The following is a 25,810-nucleotide window of genomic DNA, read 5'->3' on the forward strand; positions in this document are numbered from 1 at the left end:
TTATCATTATATATTAATATGATTCATGACTATTTATTTTATTTTTGCAATTGTGATATTATGGAATGTTTCATAAATATCCCTGATATGTACATTTTAAGGCACTTCAAATTTCCACCCAATCTATTACTATTTACTGTTTGTTCAGCATGTTGTATGCGCATCCCAGAGCCCAGGAAATTTCGTGGTTGTCGATCTTTTTTAATAACTATAAAAAAATAATAAGTATTTTAATTTTATCTACAAATGTGTCTTTTATCTTATCTTACTTTTAAATTCGATTCCGGTTTTAATCCGAATCCGTCCTTTAGCAAGACCGATATGAATGTTAGATCGAAACACATGAAGGGCTGGTCGGTGTTTGCGGTTTTGCAAACGGCTTTTGCAGTTTTTTCAAATTCCCCAACTGTTATTTCACCGCCCAAAAATGGATCTACACAAATAATAAAAGACTTATGAAATATCATTTATAAATTTTTCAAATGTGATTAAATTCGTTATAAACAATTCTAATGGGTTACGATTAATTATAATTAGTTCGATTCTTCTATTTACAATTATATATTATTTATTATTAAAAATATTTTTTAGATAGTCTGAAAATTGTCTTTTCAATGTTTTAGATAGTCTAAAAATATTCTGGATAGTCTTAAAATGTTCTTAAATATTCTGAAAATCTTTAGGTTTTCGTCTTTAAGTAACAAATCCTAGAGAGTTTGAAAATGTTTCTGATACTCTGAAAATGTTCTAGATAGTTAGAAAATGTTCTATATATTCTGAAAATGTTCTGGATAATTTGAAAATGTTCTAAATATTCTGAAAATGTTATGAATAGTTTAAAAAAATCTAGATAGTCGAAAATTGTGCAAGATACTTTGAAAATGTTCTAAATTTTCCGAAAGTGTTCTGGTTAACTTAAAAATGTTCTTGGATAGTCTAAAAATACTAGACAGTCTAAAAATGTTTTAACATTCTGAAAATGTTCCGGATAGTTTAAAAGTATTGTGGATACTTTGAAAATACTTTTTAGATAGTCTGAAAACGTTCTGGATAGTTTGAAAATGTTCCGGATAGTTTGAAAATGTTGCGAATACTTTGAAAATATTTTTTTGATAGACTGAGAATGTTCTGGTTAATCTGAAAATGTTATAAATTTTCCATAAATGTTCTAGATAGTCTAAGAACGTTCTGGATAGTTTAAAAAAAATCCAAATAGTCGGAAAATGTGCTGGATAGTTTGAAAATGTTCTAAATTTGCCGAAAATGCTCTGGATAGTTTGACAATGATCCAAACTTTCTGAAAATGTTCTGGATAGTTTAAAAAATTTCTAGATAATCGGAAAATGTGCTGGTTGTTTTGAAAATGTTCTAGATATTCCGAAAATGTTCTAGATAGTTGGAAAATATTCTAAATGTTCTGAAAATGTTTTGGATAGTTCGAAAATGTTTTTATATAGTCTGAAAATGCTCTGTATAATTTGAAAATGTTCTAAAAATGTTCTGTATAGTTTGAAAATGTTTTTGAGATAGTCTGAAAAAAATGTTCTAGGTACTCTCTGGAAACGTTCTGGATAGTTTGAAAATGTTTTTTATATAGTCCGAAAACGTTTTGGATAATGTGAAAATGTTATAAAAATGATCTGGGTGGTCTGAAAATGTTTTTGAGATAGTCTGAAAAAATGTTTTTGAGATAGTTCAGGGTACTCTGAAAACGTTCTGAATATTCTGGAAATGTTCTGGATAGTTTGATAATATCCTAGGTAGGTTGGAAATGTTCTAGATAGTTTGAAAATGTTTTAAATGTTCTGAATAGTTTGAAAATATTTTTTCAAATTGATATTATCCTAGATAGACTGGAAGTGTTCTAGATATTCTGTAAATGTTTGTGAAAGTTTGAAAATGTTCTGGATAGTTTAAAAAATTTTAGATAATCGGACATTTGAAACTGTTGGACATTTTGAAAATGTTGTATGTAGTCTGAAAATGTTCCGGATAGTTTAAAAATGCTGTGGATACTTTGAAAATATTTTTAAGATAGTCTGAAAATGTTCTGGGTAGTTTGAAAATATTCTAGATAGTCTGAAAATGTTCCGCATTGTTTAGAAATGTTATGGATAGTCTGAGAATATTCTGGATAGTTTGAAAATGTTCTTGGATAGTCTAAAAATACATTAGACAATCTGAAAATGTTCTAAATATTCTGAAAATGTGCTTGATAGTTTGAAAATATTCTAAATTTTCCGAAAATGTTCTTGGATAGTCTAAAAATACTTTCAATAATCTGAAAACATTCTAAATATTATGAAAATGTTATAAATAGTTTAAAAACAATTTATAAAGTCGGAAAAAGTGCTGGATAGTTTAAAAATGTTTTAATTTTTCCGAAAGTGTTCTGGATAATTTGAAAATGTTCTTGGATAGTAAATGCTTTAGCTAGCCTGAAAATGTTTTAAATATTCTGAAAATGTTCTTGGTTAGTCTAAAGATACTTTAGATAATCTAAAAATGTTCTGGAAAGTCTAACAATGTTTTAGGTAATCTAAAAATGTGTCAGTGTAGTCTAAAATGTTGTGGATAGTTTAAAAATGTTTTAAATATTTTCAAAAAGTTCTGGATAGTCTGAAAATGTTCTGGAGAGTCTAAAATTGTTTTAAGTAGTCTGAAAATGTGTCAGATAGTCTGAAAATCTTCCAGATAGTCTAAAAATGTTGTAGTTAGTTTGAACATATTCTAAATATTTTCAAGAAGACCTGAAAGGTCTGAAAATCTTCTGCAAACTTTCTAAATAAGTCTGAAAATGTACTGGATAGTCTGTAAATGTTCTAGATATTCTGAAAATATTCTAGATAGTCTGTAAATAAATATTCTAAAAATGGATATTTGAAAACAATCTAGATAATTTAAATATACTGTGTATAGTTTAAAAATGTTCTGAATGAATGAATAGTCTGGAAATATTATAGATAGTATGAGAATTTTATAAATCTGCTGAAAATGCTATAAATCTCCGGAAAAGGTTTTGGGTATCCTGAAAACGTCGTAAAATGTTGCAAATTGTATGAATAAAATTTAATTTAGCTAAAAATAGTAAATCCAACTACAACAAAATCTAACATTGATAAAGTTTATGAAAAAATATTAAAAAAATAGAACTGAAAACATTTCGCACTTTACTTTAATTATTAAAAATAAAAAAATTATTCTCCTGAAGTCAAAAAATTGAAAGAAGCCATCATAACTAGTAAAAAAATTAACAGGTCCTATATGTGAATATTTTTTAGTGTAATTTTGATTTCCACATTAAAAAGTACGAAATCATCACAACTAGTGCTGAAATTAAAAGGTCTTAAATATGAACTAAAAATCACTTTAAAATTTTCATTAAAAAGTATGAAATCTTACTCAAAAACTATCATTTTTTATTTCACATACCTATCAATCCAGCCCCGGTAGCCCTATCAAAGAAATAGCTGAACGCTGCAATATCTTGCACTTCTAAACCTACAGGTTTTGGGTCGACTAGAGGTAACAGGGTGTCTGCTAATAATTTGCGGCATTTTGGCCAATCTACTTCTAATTTCTTTGATTCTAGCGGAGTACCACTGGAAATAAAAAAGAAAAAAATCAGACTTTTCTGTTGCTCTTATAATTAAATCAGTTTTCAAAGGCCTCTAATATTTTATAGAATTTATTTTAATAGTTCAATTTAATATTATGACTTAAAATTGTATATTCACCTTATACTGTATTCAACATTGCCATACACCCAAGGTTTGTTTTTGATTATAGGATTTATACAAGGGCTGGACAACGATTTGGAGTCTCCATTGTTTTTCGTAAAAACTGCATGCCTGGCGGCTTTTAAACCGAGTCCCAAGTAACTAGAATAGTAACAAATATATTTACTATTGCATGATAAAATATTTATTTATATAAACATACCTATTAGTAAATACTGTTATATTGCCTTTGAATGATGGTACTGTCATCAGATGTGATCCGAAAGTACCTTTTTCTAAATTATTCAAAGACGGAGCAAAGGTAACTTGGTTTGATCCACCTCCTAAATCTAAAGCAGCTACTGTATCCCCATTAAGATGTCCTATGTAAAAAATACAAATAATTAATTAATTGTTAATTTAAATAATTATCACAAAAACACTAATGTTTTTTTATAATATTTTTATTACCTAAGAGGTAGTTCACAGTAAACCAGGACATGATTCCTTCATCAGTACCATCCATAATTTCAACAGCATCTTCATAAACTAAAAATCCTGATTTATTTATAACTTCCCGAACTGCATTTAATATATTTTCGGCTTGCTCCTGTTTCAATAATCTCAATCCTGCTGTAGCCCTGACCATCACTGGTGTTTTTGAGTAATACGATTCAGGAATGACTTCCTTGGCAAGAAATAGCAGATTTTCAATTGTCTGTGCTCCCTGGAAAAAAAGACTTATAAGTATACAGTTAAATACATTACATCTTAACTTGTAGAAGAAAAATTGAAAACGCAAAATGCCACCTAAACCTAGTTTAATTTACCTTTTTTGGGTCATCAGCAAAAGAGGAAAGACCTGGCTTGCTTTGCTTAAATAACTCATCGTCTAAAATTAATCTCCCATCTAAAAAAAATAATAATTAAAAATAAATAATTACAAATTCTAGAAATTTAATTTAAATTTGTACAGTCAATAACCATCCTATAACGCGATTAAAATATGGGAACCCCGTTATAACACACTCGGATTTAAACGTACAAATCAGGCTAATAATTTGTAGCGCTTTCTACGAAAATTGGCAATCGCGTTATATGGAAACCGCGCTCTGAGAAACTCAATTAATAAAACTCACATTTGTACCGCGTTATATGGAAACCAAGAAATAAATAAAAGGCAGGATTAATTAAAAATTGTATTTATTGAATTGAAGAGTTCATATGAGGATATGATAAAAAAAATGAAGTACAGGTAACCCCCGTAACACACGGTAGGTACGTTCCAGAAAACTAGCGTGTTATGCGAATCCGTGTTATAAGGGCAAAAAACTAGTACAAAAAGAGGGGTTACGTTCCAAGAATTCAAAAAAACATGCCACATATCATGATTTTGTAATAAATATTGTTACTTTTATTCATTTTGTTAAGAAATTATTTGAATTATATGATTTTTTTGTCATAATTAGCAAGTATGTGCTATCCAACATGATCCTTTTTTTTGCAAGATATCCTCATCCTCTAAGCAGTTTTCTATACTACCTCCAAATCCGTGCCTTATTTTTTGCAAAAAAAGATTTTTGCGATTATTACTTGCTTTTAGCAAAATAATATTTATATATGTAAGATATGTAAAAGTAATCTTTATTGAACTTTTATGCTCATTTTATTTAAAGAATGGCTTAAAAATTGTTTATATTGTACGGATAATCCTAGAATTTTTGTTTTCGATAGAACGTACGCGCTCTAATAATATATATCAAATTAGTTATCTTTTGCACTAGTTTCATCACATTTATTGAGCTATCGTACGGCGATTTTACTAATTTTAGATTAAATAAAGTTTGCTTTTCATAGGTTTTACTATATTTCTTATTTTATTAGAACTTTCCTCAATTCGTAAACGTGTTATGCGAACCCAAAAGTACCGTGTTATGAGGGGGATGGTCTCAATTCTTAAACCGTGTTATAGAAGTACCGTGTTATTCGGGGGTTACCTGTAGTATATAAACTAAAAAACTGTTTTCAAACAAAAAAAAAGTGCATGTAAAGTTCAAACGCGATTGAAGTAAAACTGTTTTGTAATGTAATCTAAGCAATCATACTCACGCGACACGACGACCAATCACAATCGACCGTATAAAAATGATATCATCGAGAGCGAATGACGAATCATTGGCACTCGACTCGGCCGTAACGCTTTTTTCGTTGCATTTGCACAGATTTACAACCTAGTCGCGCCTAAAGAAGTTTTACTTCAAAATCTTCAAGTAGATGTTTTTTACAGAAAACAAACGTTTTTGTTTTCAAAACTGTGAAAAGGCCTTGACACTACAAAAACCGATGTCGTCATACATTTCTATGATATAAACTTGCATAATAAGCGTAACACACAACATATTGTGAAAGAAAAAGAAGTCGATAATAAAACTTGTATTAAAAAAAAAACTTTCACAGCAATTTTGAGCAAGATTTGAAAGACAGTTTATTGAATAAGACATTATCTAAATAGATAATTTTTATGTTACTGGAGTAATTTAGTCATGTTGCATGGAAGGCTGGTAAACGAAGGGGTACCGGCGTAGTACGGAAACCGCATTGTAGGAGGGTCGACTGTATCAATTACAACACATTTACCTAAATATCCCCTATGAAACCTATAAGCTAAAACTCTGCTCCCCGTAGATCCAGCATCTATCACGACAGCAAACACAGGGGGTGTTTTACCAAATTTTTGTGCAAAATTGTCTACTAGGGGGTGCAGGGTTTTTGTACTATATCCTGAAAAAAAAAATTAGTCATTTATTAATAATATATTAGCCATATTTCATGAAAAATATTAGTACAAGTAATTTTTTCATTATATAAAACATGGGAATACATACTTAATGAGATGTAATCTATTTTATTTATTGATCTATAACACTGAGATAAAGAAGCATAAGTTATATTAGTTAAAACTGCTGAGGTATTTATTAGAATCATTTTTAAAATGATAAATGATGCAATACTGTTCTACTTTATCACAAGATTTTATCATAAAGATTTTTTGAGTAAGACTCCCTCCTCCAGTTTTTTTTACAAAATAATGCTGTCCCCCATAATTAACTGCCCCAAAGGTGGACGTCCCATTAATCACGTGATCGATTTTTTAAGGATTTTTGGACACCCCCTTGGGGATACGTAACAATATTCCAAATAAACCCCCTTCCCCACGTGTATTTACAAAGTTTTTACATTTAATTCAAACTTTTTCTATTTTATTATTTGATACTAAGTCTGTGATCCAACAAGATCAATAAGACTCAAATAAAAACGAGATCTGTTTGATCAGTAAAGTCTTGATGAATACTTCGAGATTCTATAATTATACTAAAAAAAAGTTACAAAAAACATCGTAAAATTTTTGTATTTCGTATGAAACTGTTTGGATTTTTTTAAAATTCAGACAAAAAATAAATACACGTGATATCTTACTAGACAATCCTTTCCCCAGGTTATATTTGGTGGTTTTTTGTCAAACCGCACTTCCCCCAAAAGCCTTCATGAATATATATATATATATATATATATATATATATATATATATATAATTCTTCTGTACGTGTATATGATTCGATACTTCTCCCAAACGGTTATTCGGATTTTGATAATTCTTTTTAGAATTTGTTAAAGAAAAATTTTAAGATTTAATGAACGATAAAACTATAGTAATATTGTAAAAATAAATGGCAAAAATTACAACAAAATACTTATCATTGTTCGACATTGAAAACATTTGAAATGCCATCTGCTAGACATGTCAATTTACTTGAAATTTGAATTTAGCTGAAATTATGAGTCCAGATAATATTAGAATATAATGCAGCAGCTAAGATGTGCCAGAAATTAAAATAATATAAGATACAGTCAACAGAATCTGTTTGGCAGATGAAATTATATAATTCCGTTCAATAAATAACGCATCAAGTCCAAAATTGCATATATTGTTGGGCGCCGAATAGCTTTTCTCTTCATCAACCAATTTCGTTAGATGTTATTGTAATATCATAATAATTTCAAATTAAACACAATATTTTTCATGTATACTTTTATTTTCCCGTTCATTAATACACTGAGATGCTGTCGTCTATACGAAAATTACACAACTGAGCCACTTAAAATTCCATTTTGGCTTTATATAACCTTTTATTTAGAAGAGGGGCTTCACTCCTTTTAGGATATGATAAACTAAATTCATTTATATGTGTGAGTGCAAATTATGTGATTTCCCGATCGAAATTCATAGGAATTAATGCGTCGTATGCAGAGAATCACGTACGCATTAAGAAAAAGTTCATGGATCCCATTTCTGATTATAATACTTTTGTTACTCGATATGAGTTTAATACAATGTAACGAGTTCTTGGGATGAATACAATGTTGAGAAACTGAGAATCGAATATATGCGTAGCTTATATTATAGTTAGTAATATATTAGTTATAGTTAAACCATTGGGTCGCAACAATATGTACATTATTTTTTTAAACTTATGCATGTCGCATTTTGGTTTACTTCACTAAATTATTTAACAATACAAAACAATATTTCTACTTATTAAAAAAATGACTTAGAATTTTGTTTCATGTAACAAAAATACATTTGATCGGCATCGGATATTGAGTATTTATCAAGTTGATCTTAGATTGAATAGTGCCCATATGAACTATATTTTACAAATTAATTCACCTAAGATTTGAACATAAACAATAATGTTTATTAAATTATTAGTAAGAAAAATGTACTTTAGAAATTATATTTGCCGAAAAGCAATTAATATATCGTACGAGATTATGAAAATTATAGACTAAATTATTGAAGCAATTATGTTGTGTGGTAAAATCAAGTGTGATATTGTTCTTTTACTGCAGATACTAATATTATTTTTTCTGAATTTCTTATAATGCTCATACTAAGACCATAAATGCATCACAAAGACAGGACATCAAATAGCATATTAAAAAGTATAGGAAAGAATATTAAAAATTTGGAACTTTTGAATTGGAGGCGCGGGTACAGGATAACATCTGTCGGGCCGTCTAGTATACATATATATATATATATATATATATATATATATATAAAATTCTTTCTCCAATTCGCCCCTGTATTCCCATTCCGGCACTCCACATAAATGTAGTGCTAATTGTTTCATACTGTCCAATATCATCTGCACAGTCCATACACACACACTATCTCTTGTATATTAATAATAACCATAATTATAAATATTAATCTTTAATACCCTGGACAAATAATAATGGCTTCATTCATTTCCACTGAAATTAATTCGAACACAAAAGGACATCTGTATATAATAAATGCACAGGATTTATATGGTGGGCTTTTCGGGCATGTGGGGGGGCATTGTGCAATTAAAATATTAATTGATATTGCATATATGGATAAAAGAGATGGACATGGTGGATATGGTTAGTTGGTTCGATTGTGAGTTGATGGGGATTTGAGTGCTTTTGTGAAAAAAATTGTATGGAAAGAACGTTTGAAATATTTTTTGTAATTCCGTTATATATATATATATATATATATATATATATATATATATTGAATTATGTGTTATATAAATTTCTGAAGTACCTACATCCAGGTAAATGCCCTCTTGGCTTCATATTCGAAATTCCTCTCAGGCCTTGTGATATATTGCATTAATAACCTCTCGAATAATATTACATCCACCTTGTTCATGTTGCACGGATTTATATTAATTATACATGATATATATGTATAATGTATATATATATATATATATATATATATATATGTATATATATAATAATTTATATGCAATTTATATGCAAGTGGTAAAATCAATTGTGATATTGTTCTTTTATCGCAGATACTATATTATTTTTTTCTAAATTTCTTATTCTGATTATAATAAGACCTAAATAAATCACAAATGCAGGACATCGAATAGGATATTAAAAAGTATAGGACAGGATATTGAAAAATATGGAACTTTTGAATTGTAGACGTGGGTACAGGACAATGTCTATCGGGTCATCTAGTAACAGATATATAGAGTAAATAACATAAAAAATGTAGTTAAGTCAGAAATTTTATGTATATTAATTAAAGCTTGCTTATACATAAATAAATACAGTTATATTAATGCTGTTAGACTACTCGAATAATCTTAGGTGCATATCTTAATTCTTTAGTAACATTCTCCATAGCCAGGGAGTTTTTAATAAGAAAAAATCTATCACAGTATTTTGAAAGAAGTTTTACAATATATGCTTATTGCAAATGTTTTCTGTTCATGTTCTATCTTAAAGAGTACTGGTTACAAAATTGTTTATTATAAATTTTATATTCATTAAACAGTACCTAATTTGATTATGTTAATATTAAACATAGTAATATGAATCAATATAATAGAATAGCAATCATAGTTGCTATAATACTTCATTGATTTCTTTGTGTGAAGTGCCATGTGTATCCTCAAATCGTTCAATTCAGTAAATCCCTCATTGCATTCTTCACATTTATAAGCATGTTTCTGTTATGAATCTGCCTGTGTCTTCTCAGACTGCCTGAATGTATGAATGTCTTCTTGCATACATTGCATTCATGGACACGTACTCCATTGTGCGTCGCCATGTGACTTTTCAGACTAGCTGGATGTCTGAATGTCTTTTTGCATATACTGCATTCATGGGCATTCACTCCTTTGTGTATCAGCATGTGACATTTTAAATTACCTAGATGTGTAAATGTCTTATTGCATACACCGCACTCATGTGAGCGCACTCCACTGTGTATCAGCATGTGAGTTTTCAGAGAACCCAATTGTGTGAATGTCTTTTCGCATATACGGCATTCGTGCGGACGCTCACCGGTGTGAACAAGCATGTGAAGTTTCAAATTGCCTAATTGTGTGAATGTCTTATTACAAATGTTGCACTCATGGTTGCGCTCACCCTTGTGAACGACCATGTGACCTTTCAGACTTCCTAATAGTCTGAATGTCTTGCTGCATATACTGCATTCATAGGGGTGCTCACCACTGTGAATTGTAACATGTTTTTTCAGATTACTTGAATTTGTAAATGTCCTTTTGCATATAGTGCATTCATGGGGGCGCTCACCACTATGAATGACCATATGACTTTTCAGATTACCTAATTGGGTGAATGTCTTTTTGCATATTTCACATTCAAAGGGACGTTCTTCAGAATGTGTAACCATGTGCGTTTTTAACACTTTTGATAGTTTGAAAGTCTTATTACAGATTCCGCATTTGAAAGGGCGTTCTTTGCTATCACTAGGCTCGTGATTGACCATATGCTCTTTTAGATGATCTGATTCTGCAAATGATTGACTACAAATGTTACATTCATAAGACTCCTGTTCAACTTCTTCCTCGATCGTCATTTCGGAACTCACGAATGTATCTAAACACGTTTCATAATCCTCAGAATATGATTCAGATTTAACAATATCAATTTCGTCTTTGATTTCTTGTTTAATATTGCCTACTGAATATTCTGGGGGTTCAATTTTGATTGCCTGATCATTCATAGGCATAATTGCTTCTTCTGACATTTTTAAATATTTTCACTCCGTATAATCAGTAGATATTTACGAAAACAATTGTGTGATAAACAATAATAATAATAATCAAGTTTAATCAATAATTTTGACATTTGATAATGATTTCACCAAAATTTATTGTTTGACATTTCCACCATAGAGAACCATAATGAAGTTGAAAAGATGCGCCACTTGTTAAATATCCCGCCAATTTTAAAAATGTCTCGTCTTTCTAATGCATACTCTATGCTTCAAATGTCAAATAATAAATGCAGGTAGATTCAGTTGAAAAGTTGACTTTTATAATTATGATATTAGTGATTAGACTAGATTATTATTATTGTTTAGCACACAATCGTTTCGTAAATATTTACTGATTAAACACAGTGAAAATATTGAGAGATGTCGGAAGAAACAATTATGTCTATGAATGATCAAGCAATTAAAATTGAACCAACAGAATATTCAGCAGAAGACATTAAACACGAAATTGAGGATGAATCAGTTGTTTTTGGTGCTAATATCAAATCTGAGTCGTGTTCTGAGGATGATGAAACGTGTTTAGAAAGATTCATGAATTCCGAAGTGACTATAGAAGAAGTCAAACAAGAATCAATCGAGACATTCACTTATGAATGTAACATTTGTAATCAATCATTTGCAGAATCACATAAGTTAACGGATCATATTTTCAATCACAAGCCTAGTGATAGAAAAGAACGCCCTTTCAAATGCGGAATCTGTAAGAAGACTTACAAACTATCAAAAGTGCTAAAACTACACATGATTATACATTCTGAAAAATGTCCCTTTGAATGTGAAATATGCAATAAGAGATTCACCAAATTAGGTGCTCTGAAAATTCACATGTTCATTCATAGTGGTGAGCGCCCCTATGAATGCAGTATATGCAAAAAGACATATACCCAATTAGGTAATCTAAAATATCACATAACAATTCACAGTTGTGAGCGCCCCTATGAATGCAGTATGTGTGATAAGACATTCAGACTACGAGACAGTCTGAAAAGTCACATGTTCATTCACAATAATGAGCGCCCCTATGAATGCAGTATGTGCAATAAAACATTCACCAAAGTAAGTAATCTGAAGAGACATTTGCTCATTCACAGTGGTCAGCGCCCCCATGAATGCACTATATGCAAAAGGACATTTGCAACTAAAGGTAATCTGAGAATACACGAAACAGTTCACAGTAGTGAGCAGCCCTATGATTGCAGTATATGCAAAAAGGCATTCAAACAATCAAGTAGTGTGAAAAGACACATGAAAATTCATGACAGAGAGCAAATGTGAAATATGCAATAAGGAATGTACTCAATTGAATGATTTGAGGGAACATTTGGCACTTCATAGTAATAAGAGAATAATACTGAGTAGGAAATAACTCCAAATATCATTCTTAATTTCAAGTCAACTTGAAAATCAAATAAACATATCATGAAACTAAAACAAATTGAACTCAAACTTTTAAATTTAGATTTAGAGGTTACTCATTGGTAGTAAATCAAGATTAAGTATGGATAAAAAGCATCTCATAAATAAATCTGTATGGATTCAATTGTGGGAAAGTAATCTAACACCCATAATTCAACAAATACAATGGTTTACTAGCAACAAAATTATATTCAGGACTACAAAATCTCTTTTGTTAAGGCTGTAGTAAAAGTACCACAAGAAACTGCCTTTAGACTCGATGTAAAAAATTACTTAGTCAAAGCAGTTGTATGGTAGTTCGTACCATTTATTATTTTTTCAGATGTATTACTTTTAAAGTTAAAAATAATATTATTAATTATGAAAATCGTGAAGGTCTTGAATTACCTAATGGTGTGTAATTGAAATTTAGAAAACAATAAATTTTGTGCAAAAATGGTATGTATTGTATTCATATTCACACACAAACACAATATATATATATATATATATATATATATATATATTTGTGTTTGTGTGTAAATATATATATATATATTAGGGTGGTCCTTAAAATGGTCATTTTCGAATTTTCTTGCTCCCAGGGGCTCAAATGGTTCCAAATAGATAAAAAACAATTCTCTGAAAGTTTTAGCTCTTAATATTAACGTTTAGATAGAGCGCAATTCAATCAAAGTTTTGTATGGAAATAGCATGGAAAAATTTTCAAAAATTTAAAAAATGGTTTTTAGATGTAATTTAGTGAACAAATGAATGAATAAAACTCATTCATTTGTCGCTAAGTTATACCTAAAACATTTTTTTTTAACTTCAAAAATTTTTCCATGCTTTTTCCATACAAACTTTGATTGAATTGCGCTCTATCTAAACGTTAATATTAAGAGCTAAAACTTTCAGAGAATTGTTTTTTATCTATTTGAAACCATTTGAGCCCCTGGGAGCAAGGAAATTCGAAAATGACCATTTTAAGGACCACCCTATATATATATATATATATATATATATATATATATATATATATATATATATATATATATATATACATATATTGTATAACTTATATAAAGTGTTTTTTTCAGTAAATCTTTTGTAGAGGTTTGAACAAAAAATCCAAAAAGTAATAAAGTAATTGGTTTTGAAAAAAAACTTTTTTGTTTATTACTTTTTGGATTCTTTGTTCAAAGCTCTACAATAGATATATATATATATATATATATATATATATATATATATATATATATATCAGGTTTTTTTCGTCAGATAATGAAAAATATATGATGAAGTGTTCTTGGACACCCATCCAATAATCAAAACAAACAAATTTAATAAAGAAAAATGTTTTTATTATACTAGCATTAAATAAATTACAAGACTACAACTTTTATAAATATATAAAACTTATAAAATTAACAAAAATATAAATATAAATATAAATAAGTTTACACTTATGTTTTTATTCATATTTATAATTATATTTTTGTTAATTTTATAAGTTGTATATATGTATTTATATAGCTTGTAGTCTTGTAATTTTTTTAATGCAAGCATAATAGACATTTGTCTTTATTAAATTTGTTTTAATTATTGGATAGATGGCCAAGAACACACACACACACACATATATAAATATATTTATATATATTATTTATTCCATACATTTCAACATATTATTTTATGTCATCTTCAGTAGAATGCAAAATAATTCAGAGTATTCCAATTTACATTCCACTGAAGATGATACAAAATAATATTTCAAAATGTATAGAATTATAAGAATTTTATAAACTTTTATTGAATATATATATATATATATATATATATATAGGTTCCGGCTGCCTCAGGAACTTAATATATTACATTAATTGCTCTAATTGCAATCTTTTTTATATCAGAGAAACTAGCCAAAACCTGAATGAACATGTTCATGAACACAACAAAAATAGCTCTAAAAATACCAATTTATTATTTATTTATTGGATTAATTGTTCAAAAAAGAAACCCTTATCAATTAATTAAAAAATCCAGGAAAAATCAATTATATATATTTGTATTGTATTACCAGTTAATAAACTTGGTAATTAAACATTAATTTGCTGAATCCATACATTTCAGTCTATATCAAAACTTTCAGAAAAAAGTACACGATATGAGAGCAAAGGGTTAAAAACCAAATACTATATCCATACTAACCCCACAATAAAAAAAAAATTAAAACCCTGTAAAGTTGCGTTCATTGTTAAGATATTTTTACAACAACCCCTGTGAATTATTTGTTAATCATCAAATTATATAACTAAAAATCTTCTTATATATGAAAATGCATTCCGGTATTATGCTAAGTATGCTAAAATCTAAAACTGCTGTACAGATTTGGCCAGTTTTAGTCCTGAAATATTCGTGCTAATCCAGAGGTTGTGGGAAAGGTGAGAGATTATTTCAAAACTGCATAGAAACTTTAGAAGAAGCCTAATTTAAAATGAAAGAATTGTGTGCGGCTCATATGTCAAATGTTAAATGAAACTGAAAATTTGAATGAAAAATTCAAAAAAACTTCTTTGAAATGTTTGAATTGACAATTTGTGGGTTCTCTAAAAATTGTTTGCAAATATTTTATATAGTGAAACAATATTTGCTGGGTTAGCTAGTAATTATATAAAATCTAATACTCACCAAAATATAAAATCACTATAAAAACCATAAATACAATTAGAAAAAACTGGCGTTGTATCTTAGGGCGTCCACTTATATTTGACGCATTAAAACTATGATGATTGTTTGTATCATGTTTTTGTTCAATCTGCAAAAAATACAAAAAATGTTAGTACCATTTTATATAAATAAATTATATATTAACAATCTATTACTACCAGGGTGTATTCATAGCCCATGGTGGTTGAATTTGACACTTAACACTTTTAGGTTAGCAACAGAAATTTGCTTTGGCACAAATGAATTTACTATACAAACTATCATAACAAATCTATTACAAAGCCATGTTTATGTTTATCTATTTAACATTACGTAAAACTTCAAATATAAACAATCCAGTTTCGCCATTAGCAAAATTTCATTAGTTTTTTTTTGCTGTCAGTGCGGCGCTTGAAACGTCATCGTTGTGTTATATTTACCTTTCTTTGTCGCACCGCCATTGTTGTGGGTTTTGTCAATAATATTAGATTAAATTAACTTAAAAATTAATAATTGTGTATTCTAATCACATTAATTTATTTGTTCAAATAGACATTGTCGTTGTCGGTTTTGCACTAACTTGAGTATTTTATTGACGAAACGAACTATTAACGTGGTATCATCGCGTACAGTCCGACGTGCAAGTTTTTTGCCTTTAAAGGAATGACATTTTTTTTTAACAAGTTGTAAACATTTTTGTAGGACGGCCATTGAAGGACAAACGCGAAATTTGAAATTTGAAATTAGAAAATAAATTTTATTTAATTGGGTCTCTAAATTACAATGATAAATTATAAATTATATATTTATAATAGCATTAAAAATATGTATAATATTTAAAAGCAATTATGTGATTAAAGTTATACTTCAAATATGACATGATCGGTTTGTCATTGTAATTAGCACTTAGAAACGAACCTTCATTAGAGAAATGAAGTAATTGTTGATTAATAACTTCATTAATATTCGTTCATACAGTGGATTATGTTAAACAACGCCTAAACAAATATTGTTTTCGCAACTTCATTCGTCATGTAATTGTGTTTGAAGAACTTCAATTAATTAAAATTAACATACATTCATTGACTGCTTGTATTTTTTTTTTACTTTTTTGCTAGCGATATAATCTCATTCTTTGAACAATTGTATCTGTTTTGTCTAAAAATATTTTCTATTTTAATAATTTCAAAGATTTATAGAAACTATGAATAATATAGTAATAATTTTTAATCAATAAACTTACGTTTAGTACACGGCACAAATGTTTAATTTGTTTTATTATTCTCGAAGAACAGGGTAAAATATTCTTCTGATTCAGACATCTTTCATTAAATCTGGATTTGTACTACGATGTGACTTTAAAATGTTTATTTATCATACAACGACAGAAATCTATTCACATACACGACGACTAATCACAATCGACCCTTATTGAAATGATTTCATCGAGAGCGAATGACGTACAATTCTAGCGTAACGCATTTCCGTTGCATTTGTACGGATTTGCACCCTAGTCGCGCCTAAAGAAGTTTTGCTTCAAAATCTATTTTGCGTACAGAAATGATCATCACACATATCCACATCAAATTATCAGATATTTTATAGAGATTTCAATGAGTTTAAATTTTGTTTACGTTTTTATGGGTTCCGAACCAATGTTTCTATTCACTAATTATAATGAGAATAGAGTTTGTATAATTGTTAATTAAAAAATTAGTGGTGTATGGCATCGTGCTTTGAGGCAAATTGCTGGAACTTTCCGTATCGAATTAAAATTTTGAAACCGAATTATGTTTGATATTCAATAATAAAATAATCTTTTTCATTTGCTAAAACAATTGTTTCGTCAAACACAAGCATGAAGTTTTTTGAATCATTCAGATCGGATGCTTAGTTCTTTCGAAACTGCAATTTTTTGCACATTTAGCTTGTTATCTCCAAAACGTTTGGACCTGCCTTTTTTAAAAACTAATCACCACTTCTCATCATTACGAAATGAATGTTTTTTGAATTATTCAAATCGGATTATCTATTCTCTCAAAAACTCGAGTTTTATTTTCCCCACTCTTTGCTCCGTATGTTCGAAACGGCTGGACCTGCCTTTGCCAAAAACTATCAGCACATCTTCCTATCAATAGAAATCGAATGCTTTTTGAACCATTCAAATCGGTTCATCCGCGCGGCCGAAAACGTAGACGAAAAATTGTATCCATACATACATACATACACACACACTCATACACACACATTCATTTTTCTGAGGTATGCCCAAATGTTCAGAAACCCTGAAACGTGGAGAAATGTAAAAAATTTCAATTTCGATTTTTGGACGATTACAATAACTTACCCTAGGGGAGAAATAATATTTGTTTTTTAAAAAAGGAGGATTTATTTTTTGAAGAAGCATCTGTAAATCTAAAAGAATCTTAAACAATTAAAATCTTGTCCTGTATAATATATTTTCAAAATCACTGTTTATTTAATTACATTTCTTTAATTTATTATATTATTACTAAATTGTAACTAAAATAAGTTTTTTATATTAGTATAATCCATTACTATTTCATTTATTACTTATTACTATTTTATTTCTTAATCTAGTATATCTTAACCACTTGTGCTTTTTATGCAATTCAAACAAAATTTATTTAAACGAAGAATTATAGAAGGATCTTTTTCGACTATTTATAACAATAGAATAATAAATAAGCGCAATGAACTCAACGCACTGTGCCATACAAATCTCTTTTATTTAGATAGTATTTCCAAATTTGTCACAAAACAATAAAAATAAATAAATTTTAAATATATTAGATTTATTTATTTTTATTCCCATTATTCACATTCTTTATTTCTTTGTTATTTTGACCGATGGAATGTTAATTTATATAATTGGTAATTTAATTTTTTTTAAATATTATTTCTCCTTTATATATGTATTATATATATATATATATATATATATATATATATATATTTGTGGCCCTACTCCACGTTCTATTGACCACAACTGTTACCATTCATTGTATTTGAAAATTGATACGGCCTTGATAAGCTATGTGTTTAATATTTATGTGTAATTTATTTGATTTGATATGTAATTTTCTTTATGATACACTCTATATAGGTATTAATGACCAACCAAAAATAGTATCTTCTACTAAATAATAAACTACTATAAGTAGTTAAGTTAATTAAATATGGAAATGGTCCTTATATTTTTTTAAATAGATTTCGATTAAATACTGATAAATTCGAGAAGGTGCAATTTTCACTGAAAACACATGGATTTATATTTCCAAGTGAAAGACAATGATACTGCTGCTTGAGATCAGGCTGTCCGAGGCTGGAATCTCTGATCTAAATTATCTAGTTTTGAACTACTGAAAATAGCTAAATAATAATCATTTTATTTAATTTATAAATAAAAATTGCAATTCATTATTTTCAAGGGCGTTCGATCAAAGTTCTTGAAAATGTTATCTTATCTTATCTTGTTGTATAACATTACGAATTTTTTTATAATTAACAGAAGTTATCTTACTGACGATGATAAGATGTTTCAATATTATGATTCCCATTGAATGTGAGATTTATCTCAAACAAATAAAAATGTAGTCTGATTGTACTATTGTAATAAAAAAAAGATATCGAATTTGTTTGGAGATCTTTAAAAAAAATTGAAGTATTTTTAAACAAAAAAATCGTAAACATAATTCTTGGCTAACTTGGTACAAATTAGATCAATATTATATATATATATATATATATATATATATATATATATATATTGTATTCCCAAATTATTAATTATAAAAATTCATTAGAATTTTATTCACAGTGTATGTATTAAGTATAATAAATATGTAATTTTGTCGAATATAACTAAAAGGTTTGTTAGTACAAAATTGATTTTTTTTGCAATTTAATTCAGTCTTTAGAGCTATGGGATTTAAATAATTCTTTCCATATTAGATACCTTTCTCGGACAGCCTGATGTCAAGCAGTAGTGAAATCGGTTCTCACTTGGAAATATTGATGAAAATATGTTTTTTTTGTGAAAATAGCGTTTATCTGTTTTTGCTGCATCAATAAAAAAATCATCAGTATTACAGAAAATTTAATAATAAATTATCACATAGAGATAGGGCAACCAATATTGTCGAAAATAACTAAAAATAACTAGAATGTTTGTTAAATTTGTACAAAATTGAATTTTCTGGCAATGTAATTTAGTTTAATTTAGAGCTATGGAATTTAGATAATTCATTCCATATTCGATTTCTCTCTCGGACAGCCTGATGTCAAGCAATAGTAAAATCGGTTTTCATTTGAAAATATATATGGCAATATGTTTTTTAGTGAGAACAGCCCTCGTTTGTAATTGCTGCATCAATAAAAAAATCACCAGTATTACAGAAATTATAATAATAAATTTATCACAAAAATGGGACGACCATTTGGGTTGCCATTTGCAAAGCCAGGCTCTTAAAACAGTCATCAGCTCGAAGATCTTGTTGAAATCTGATTGCAATTAAATAATTAAAAATATAAAAAATTAATAAACTATAAGTAATATTATTTTTTCTTAATAATCTTTAAATTTTTATTAACTTTGCTTTCATACTAATATCGGTAAAAAAATCTAACATTTATTATTTTAAAATTTGTATGTCTTGTATGATGAATCATTGCAAAAAATTACTTAACAATTATTTTATGAAAAATCATAAATTATATAAAATGCATAAAATAATTTATAAAAAGCACAATAGCTCAAAAAACTCCTAAAAATCTTATTGCAATATTTAAATAAATAAAAATTAAAAATGAAAAATATTTAATTTATTACATAAGAAAAAATATTAATCTAAAAGAAATATTAATGTATGCCATCTTCATATTTTTATTTGCCTTTATATTAGTAGCAAAAACTCCAAACATTTGTTATCTAATTTTTTTTATTTTGTATCATAAATTGTTGGAAAAATCGCTAAACAATTTAAAAAAAAAATTATAAATTATACAAAAATGCATAAAATAAATTATAAAAAATCTCATAAATAATTTCTTTCATAAAATATAATAACAAACGTATCGATATATGTAATGTAAATATTTACTTTTACGATTTCATTCAAATGCATTCTAGACCAAAAACATATGTTTTTTTTGATAAGTTTTATCTAGACATTAAACAAATATTTAAATAATCAAAACATATATTATATTGCACTTTATTGTCGGACTATAAATTATTTATTTTATATAGAGCCATATATTAGTCTTATATGAAAAGGACCAAAAATGTTTTAAATTTAAATTTTTGAATTATGTATAACAGATTTATTATTATTATTATTTTTGACTTGAACAAATTAGTGCCGGTTTTGATCTAAACCTCCGCCAGCTCGATATCAAGCAGTTTGATATAAAATTTTCACTTGAGGTTATAGATTTCATGAAGTGAAAATCGCTTTTTAGTGGGGATTGCAGCAACAAATTTAAGCCAACACTATTATACCGATTATATACTAATATATCTATTTTAACGATTTAATTTTTCAACCTCTCCAAGAACTAATTATATCTTCACACCATTTTTTGAATCATTCAAATCGGTTGATCCGTGTTCCCGAAATCGTTGACAAAAAATTGTTTCCGAACATATCTGCACATATACATATATACACTTTTTTAAGGTATGCCAAAATGTTCAGAAACCCCTGAAACGTTGACTTTGATATTGACTACAAATCTAGATTCACCTTAAAAGCTGATAACTTTTAAACTGTATGCAATATTTTTTTTCTAATTTTTTACCGTTACGGCTTGACGTTGAGTTCTGGGACACCCTGTATATTAATTTGTTTTAGCTTTTTATTAAATTTTTAACATAACGTAATAACGATTTAAATTAGCAGGAGGGTGATAACTATGATTTTTTCGAGAAACAAATTACATGTGCTGCAAAAAAAACTGTTCATTTTAAGGTATGCCAAAATGTTCAGAAACCTTTGAAACGTTGACTTAGATATTGACCATCTACAAGCTGATAACTTTCAAACTGCATTCAATTTTTTTATTCTAATTTTTTGACGTTGAGTTCAGGGACACCCTGTATATTAATTTGTTTTAGATTTTAATTTATTTTTAGCATAATGTAATAACGATTTAAATTAGCAGGAGAGCGATAATTGTGATTTTTTTCCAAAAACTTCCACAAGTGAAAAAAGGTGGTTGACCGCTGGGTTGCCCTCTCGAGAAACAAATTGCATGTGCACCAAAAAAACAGCTCATAAAATTAGTATTCTGAAAACTAATAATAAATAAATAGTAATAAATATATAATAATAATAAAAAGTATTTTTTTAAATTTTTAAACAATTCCACAATCATTATTTTCCTAAATCTTTTGATTTTTTTACAATTATAACTACAGTACAGTCTCTGGTTTTGATTTAAATAAAAACTTGAAATAAAGTTTGTATTGTTTTAGTTACAAATTCAAAAACATGTATATGTGATGTACGGAAAATATTTTGTCCAAACTTATGTTTATACTCAGACCATATATTTTTCATAAAAATTAAAACAAATAATTTAACAAGTGATGTATTTATTTTGATGAATATTTCAATTTGCTACTGTTGACAGTGCTATATGTTTTGCCAGCTGGCTGTGAGCAAATCCTAAAGCCCAATTTATTTCTTTATCTTGAACACTCTTCACCACCTAGAAAATAATAATTAATAATACAATAATAATAATACATAAATATAAGTTTAAGACCAATGTTATGGCAAGGCTATGTTACGGTTCAACTTCCATACATTATGCTAATGAATCGTACTGAATACTGTAAAAATGTCGCGTATTTGCTGTGCAGTCAGGCATAATAATAATACACAAATATTAAGTTTAGTTTAAGTTTAAGACAAATGTTATTGCAAGGTCATGTTACGCTCCAACTTCCATACATTATGCTACTAAATGATACTGAATACTGTAAAAATGTCGTGAATTTGCTGTGCAGTCAGGCATAATAATAATACACAAATATTCAGTTAGGTTTAAGTTTAAGACCAATGTTATTGCAAGGTCATGTTACGCTCCAACTTCCATACATTATGCTACTAAATGATACTGAATACTGTAAAAATGTCGTGAATTTGCTGTGCAGTCGGCATAATATAATACACAAATATTCAGTTAGGTTTAAGTTTAAGACCAATGTTATTGCAAGGTCATGTTACGCTCCAACTTCCATACATTATGCTACTAAATGATACTGAATACTGTAAAAATGTCGTGTATTTGCTGTGCAGTCAGGCATAATAATAATACACAAATATTCAGTTAGGTTTAAGTTTAAGACCAATGTTATTGCAAGGTCATTTTACGCTCCAACTTCCATACATTATGCTACTAAATGATACTGAATACTGTAAAAATGTCGTGTATTTGCTGTGCATTTAGGAGTTTTACACGTAAACTGCAATGTCACTCGTATGTTATGAAGCTGGGTCAGAAAGACCCTGTTATCTAACATCGCTTTTTTGACATGTGCAGTTTCTAGGTTTAGTTTTTCTATCTGACAAACGCCTGACTGCACAGCAACCACATGACTTTTGTCAATCTTTAGTATGGAAAGTTTTTCACAACATAGCCTTGCCATAACATTGGTCTGTTCTGCGTCAGAATCGGTCTATAAGTTGAGTTTTTTGACTTTAATAGAGTAAATCAAAGTATAAATTATAAATTTTACTATCTCTTACCAATGTTTGTTCATCGTCATCGAATCCAAATGCAGAAATGAGCAGTTTTCTCAGGAGCAGCAAATCGCTGCAAGCGAAGGGCCCGTTGTTGCCGCTTGCTGCGCCCGCGGAGCAGGTTTCGCGGGCGTGCTTCAAATATTTTTTTCCACTGATTGTGTTGAAATCTTCCTCACTATCTGAAAACAAAAAAAAGATAGAAACTAGTTGGTATTGGTATTTTGACTTGAGGCGAGTTACATGAACTTCTCGAAATGTGTGAATAATCGACTTAATCAATAAAAAATCAATTAATTTATGAGTGATTATAAGTATTCCAAGTGGATTTATTACACATCATTGAAAACAAACGAACACGTTAACTCGTAGTATTTTTTAAAAGCAAATTTTCAATTTTCATAATTGAACCAGTTTTTGTAGGACTTTGATGGTTTACTATGTTCAAGACACACACACACACACATACTTTTTCCGAATTTGGTCTCATTCGATTCAGAATGGCTTAAAATGTCGAGAAAACATAAAATTAGCGAGTCGGATTTTTTTATGAAAACAAAGTTCTCCTTCGGGAAGTTAAAAACTAAATGAAATACAGATTTATACTCTTTTAATGGGACTTTTAGTAGATTTTTTTTAAAGGACGCCATTTCAAAGTCGACTAATTTGGGAAATTTTAAAATTCATTTTTGCTTTACTTAAAACTGAATATTACGAGTCCTAATTGTATCGCCTTAAAAAATGTTATCTCCCAAACACATTTATTAAATTAGTAATCATATTAATTATAGTGCACAAACACGTGTCTGTATGTTTTAAAAGCGCTCTTATTCCAAAATTTAATGAATTTATATAATTCAATAAATTTTTGTAGGACTGTTTAGTGCATGAACGTTATCGCCATGTTAATTTGTTATGATAAACGCCGAAACAGTTTTATCTAACAAGTAAGTAAGTAAGTATTGTTTTAGGCAACTGTTCTAAAAAAATTCTGGCACTATTACATATTTTAATTTATGGTAATTTTTTTACACAATTAGATAAGTTTTGTAGACTGCTCATTAGGTGACCTGATACAAACGATCTATTTAGATAATTAATAATTAATTTTTATGAACAAGGTACAAATCCATAAACTCGAGACAGTAAGATTTTACAAACATGGTTACAACTAGTTGGTATTGGTATTTAGCCTTGAGGCAAGTTACATGAACTTCCCGATATGTGTAAATAATCGACTTAATCAATAAAAAATAAATTAATTTATGAGTGGATTTATTAAACATAATTGAAAACGAACGAACACGTTAACTCAGAGTATTTTCAAAAAGCAACTTTTCAAAAATCAACAATTATTATATTTGAATCAGTTTCCGTAGGATTTTAATGGTTCAGTATGTTTATTAAGACCAAGTACTATATTGTTATACCAAGTAAATCGTCTAATTTTAATTTCAGCTAACGTCAAAAAAAAAAAAACTACTCATTTTCTCAAACTTTGATGAATTTTTAAAATTAAACTACTTGTCGTAAGGCCGTAATATTACAGTAAGTTCTATAAGACCATGATATATATTATATATATATATATATATATATATATATATATATCTAAAAAAAATTCCATAAAAATCGGCTTAAATTTTTTTTTCAACAGTTAATTACAAGAAAACGGCTCGGTAGATTTTCACCTAAAATTAATCAGTACCATTCCCAACTAATATCTTTCGAATAGTTTTTGATTTTTTAAAATCGGTTCGATAGGATGAGCTTAAATGTGGACGAAAAGTTTAACACTTTCTTTCAAATTACAAAGAAACGGCTTGGCAGATCGTCGCACAAAACTGACAAACGATAGTCCTCACCGAAATACATCAAATAGCTTTTAAATTTCTGAAATCGGCTCAGGCGTTTTTGAGAAAACGTCGATGAAAGGTCTAATTTTGACAAATGACAAAAAAACGATACCAATTTTTGCAAACTTTGACGAATTTTTAAAGCTAAACCAGTTGTCGTAGGGCCGTAATATTTTAGTATGATATAGAAGACTATGATATCTACCGTCAAAAAAATAATCATAAAAATCGTCGAATTTTTTTTTTTAAAAACTTTATTACAAGAAAACGGCCTGGCCGATCTCTACCAAAAACTAATCAGATCGATTCTCAACCAATATCTTTCGAACGATTTTTGAATTTTCAAAATCGATTCAGAACTGTGGGCTAAAACGTGGACGAAAAACTTTTCACTTCTCTGCTATTTACGAGGAAACGGCTTGGCCGATCGACAAACAATAGTCCTCATCGAGATACTTCGAATGGCTTTTAAATTTTTGAAATCGGTCCAGCCGTTTTTGAGAAAACAGCGATTTACGGCAAAAAATCTGTTGGTGCACACGCACACACACATACACACACACACACACACATACTTTTTCCAAATTTGGTCTCATTCGATTCAGAATGGCCTGAAACGTCGAGAAAACATAAAATTAGCGAATCGGATTTTTTGATGAAAACATAAACTTCTCCTTCGGGAAGTTAAAAAATGAATTAAAAAAATTAATTAGCTCTAAT

The 25,810-nt window shown here is 28.5% G+C and overlaps 2 protein-coding genes across 4 annotated transcripts in view; one reads left to right on the forward strand and one right to left on the reverse strand.

Annotated features, from left to right (window-relative positions):
- Positions 1-25,810, forward strand: part of LOC113389432 — a 290,888-nt gene that overhangs the window by 87,506 nt on the left and 177,572 nt on the right. The gene's annotated exons all lie outside the window — the stretch shown is intronic.
- LOC113389424 (ectonucleoside triphosphate diphosphohydrolase 5-like) lies at positions 38-16,080 on the reverse strand. 2 transcript variants are annotated; one of them, XM_026626456.1, is made up of 10 exons: positions 15,903-16,080; positions 15,445-15,571; positions 6,357-6,500; positions 4,550-4,629; positions 4,191-4,446; positions 3,943-4,102; positions 3,738-3,881; positions 3,433-3,602; positions 270-433; positions 38-208 (listed from the first exon to the last, which is right to left on the reverse strand). In XM_026626456.1, exons 1-10 carry the CDS (start codon positions 15,921-15,923, stop codon positions 134-136), a joined length of 1,341 nt encoding a protein of 446 aa, XP_026482241.1. In that variant the 5' UTR covers positions 15,924-16,080; the 3' UTR covers positions 38-133. The 2 variants fall into 2 exon arrangements, with proteins under 2 accessions (XP_026482241.1, XP_026482242.1); XM_026626457.1 differs by lacking the exon at positions 15,903-16,080 and adding an exon at positions 15,642-15,755.

This window comes from Ctenocephalides felis, unplaced genomic scaffold (genome assembly GCF_003426905.1).
Source record: "Ctenocephalides felis isolate EL2017-DRISC unplaced genomic scaffold, ASM342690v1 CF-g0.4_SCAFFOLD_03573, whole genome shotgun sequence".
Classification (NCBI taxonomy): Eukaryota; Metazoa; Arthropoda; class Insecta; order Siphonaptera; family Pulicidae; genus Ctenocephalides; species Ctenocephalides felis.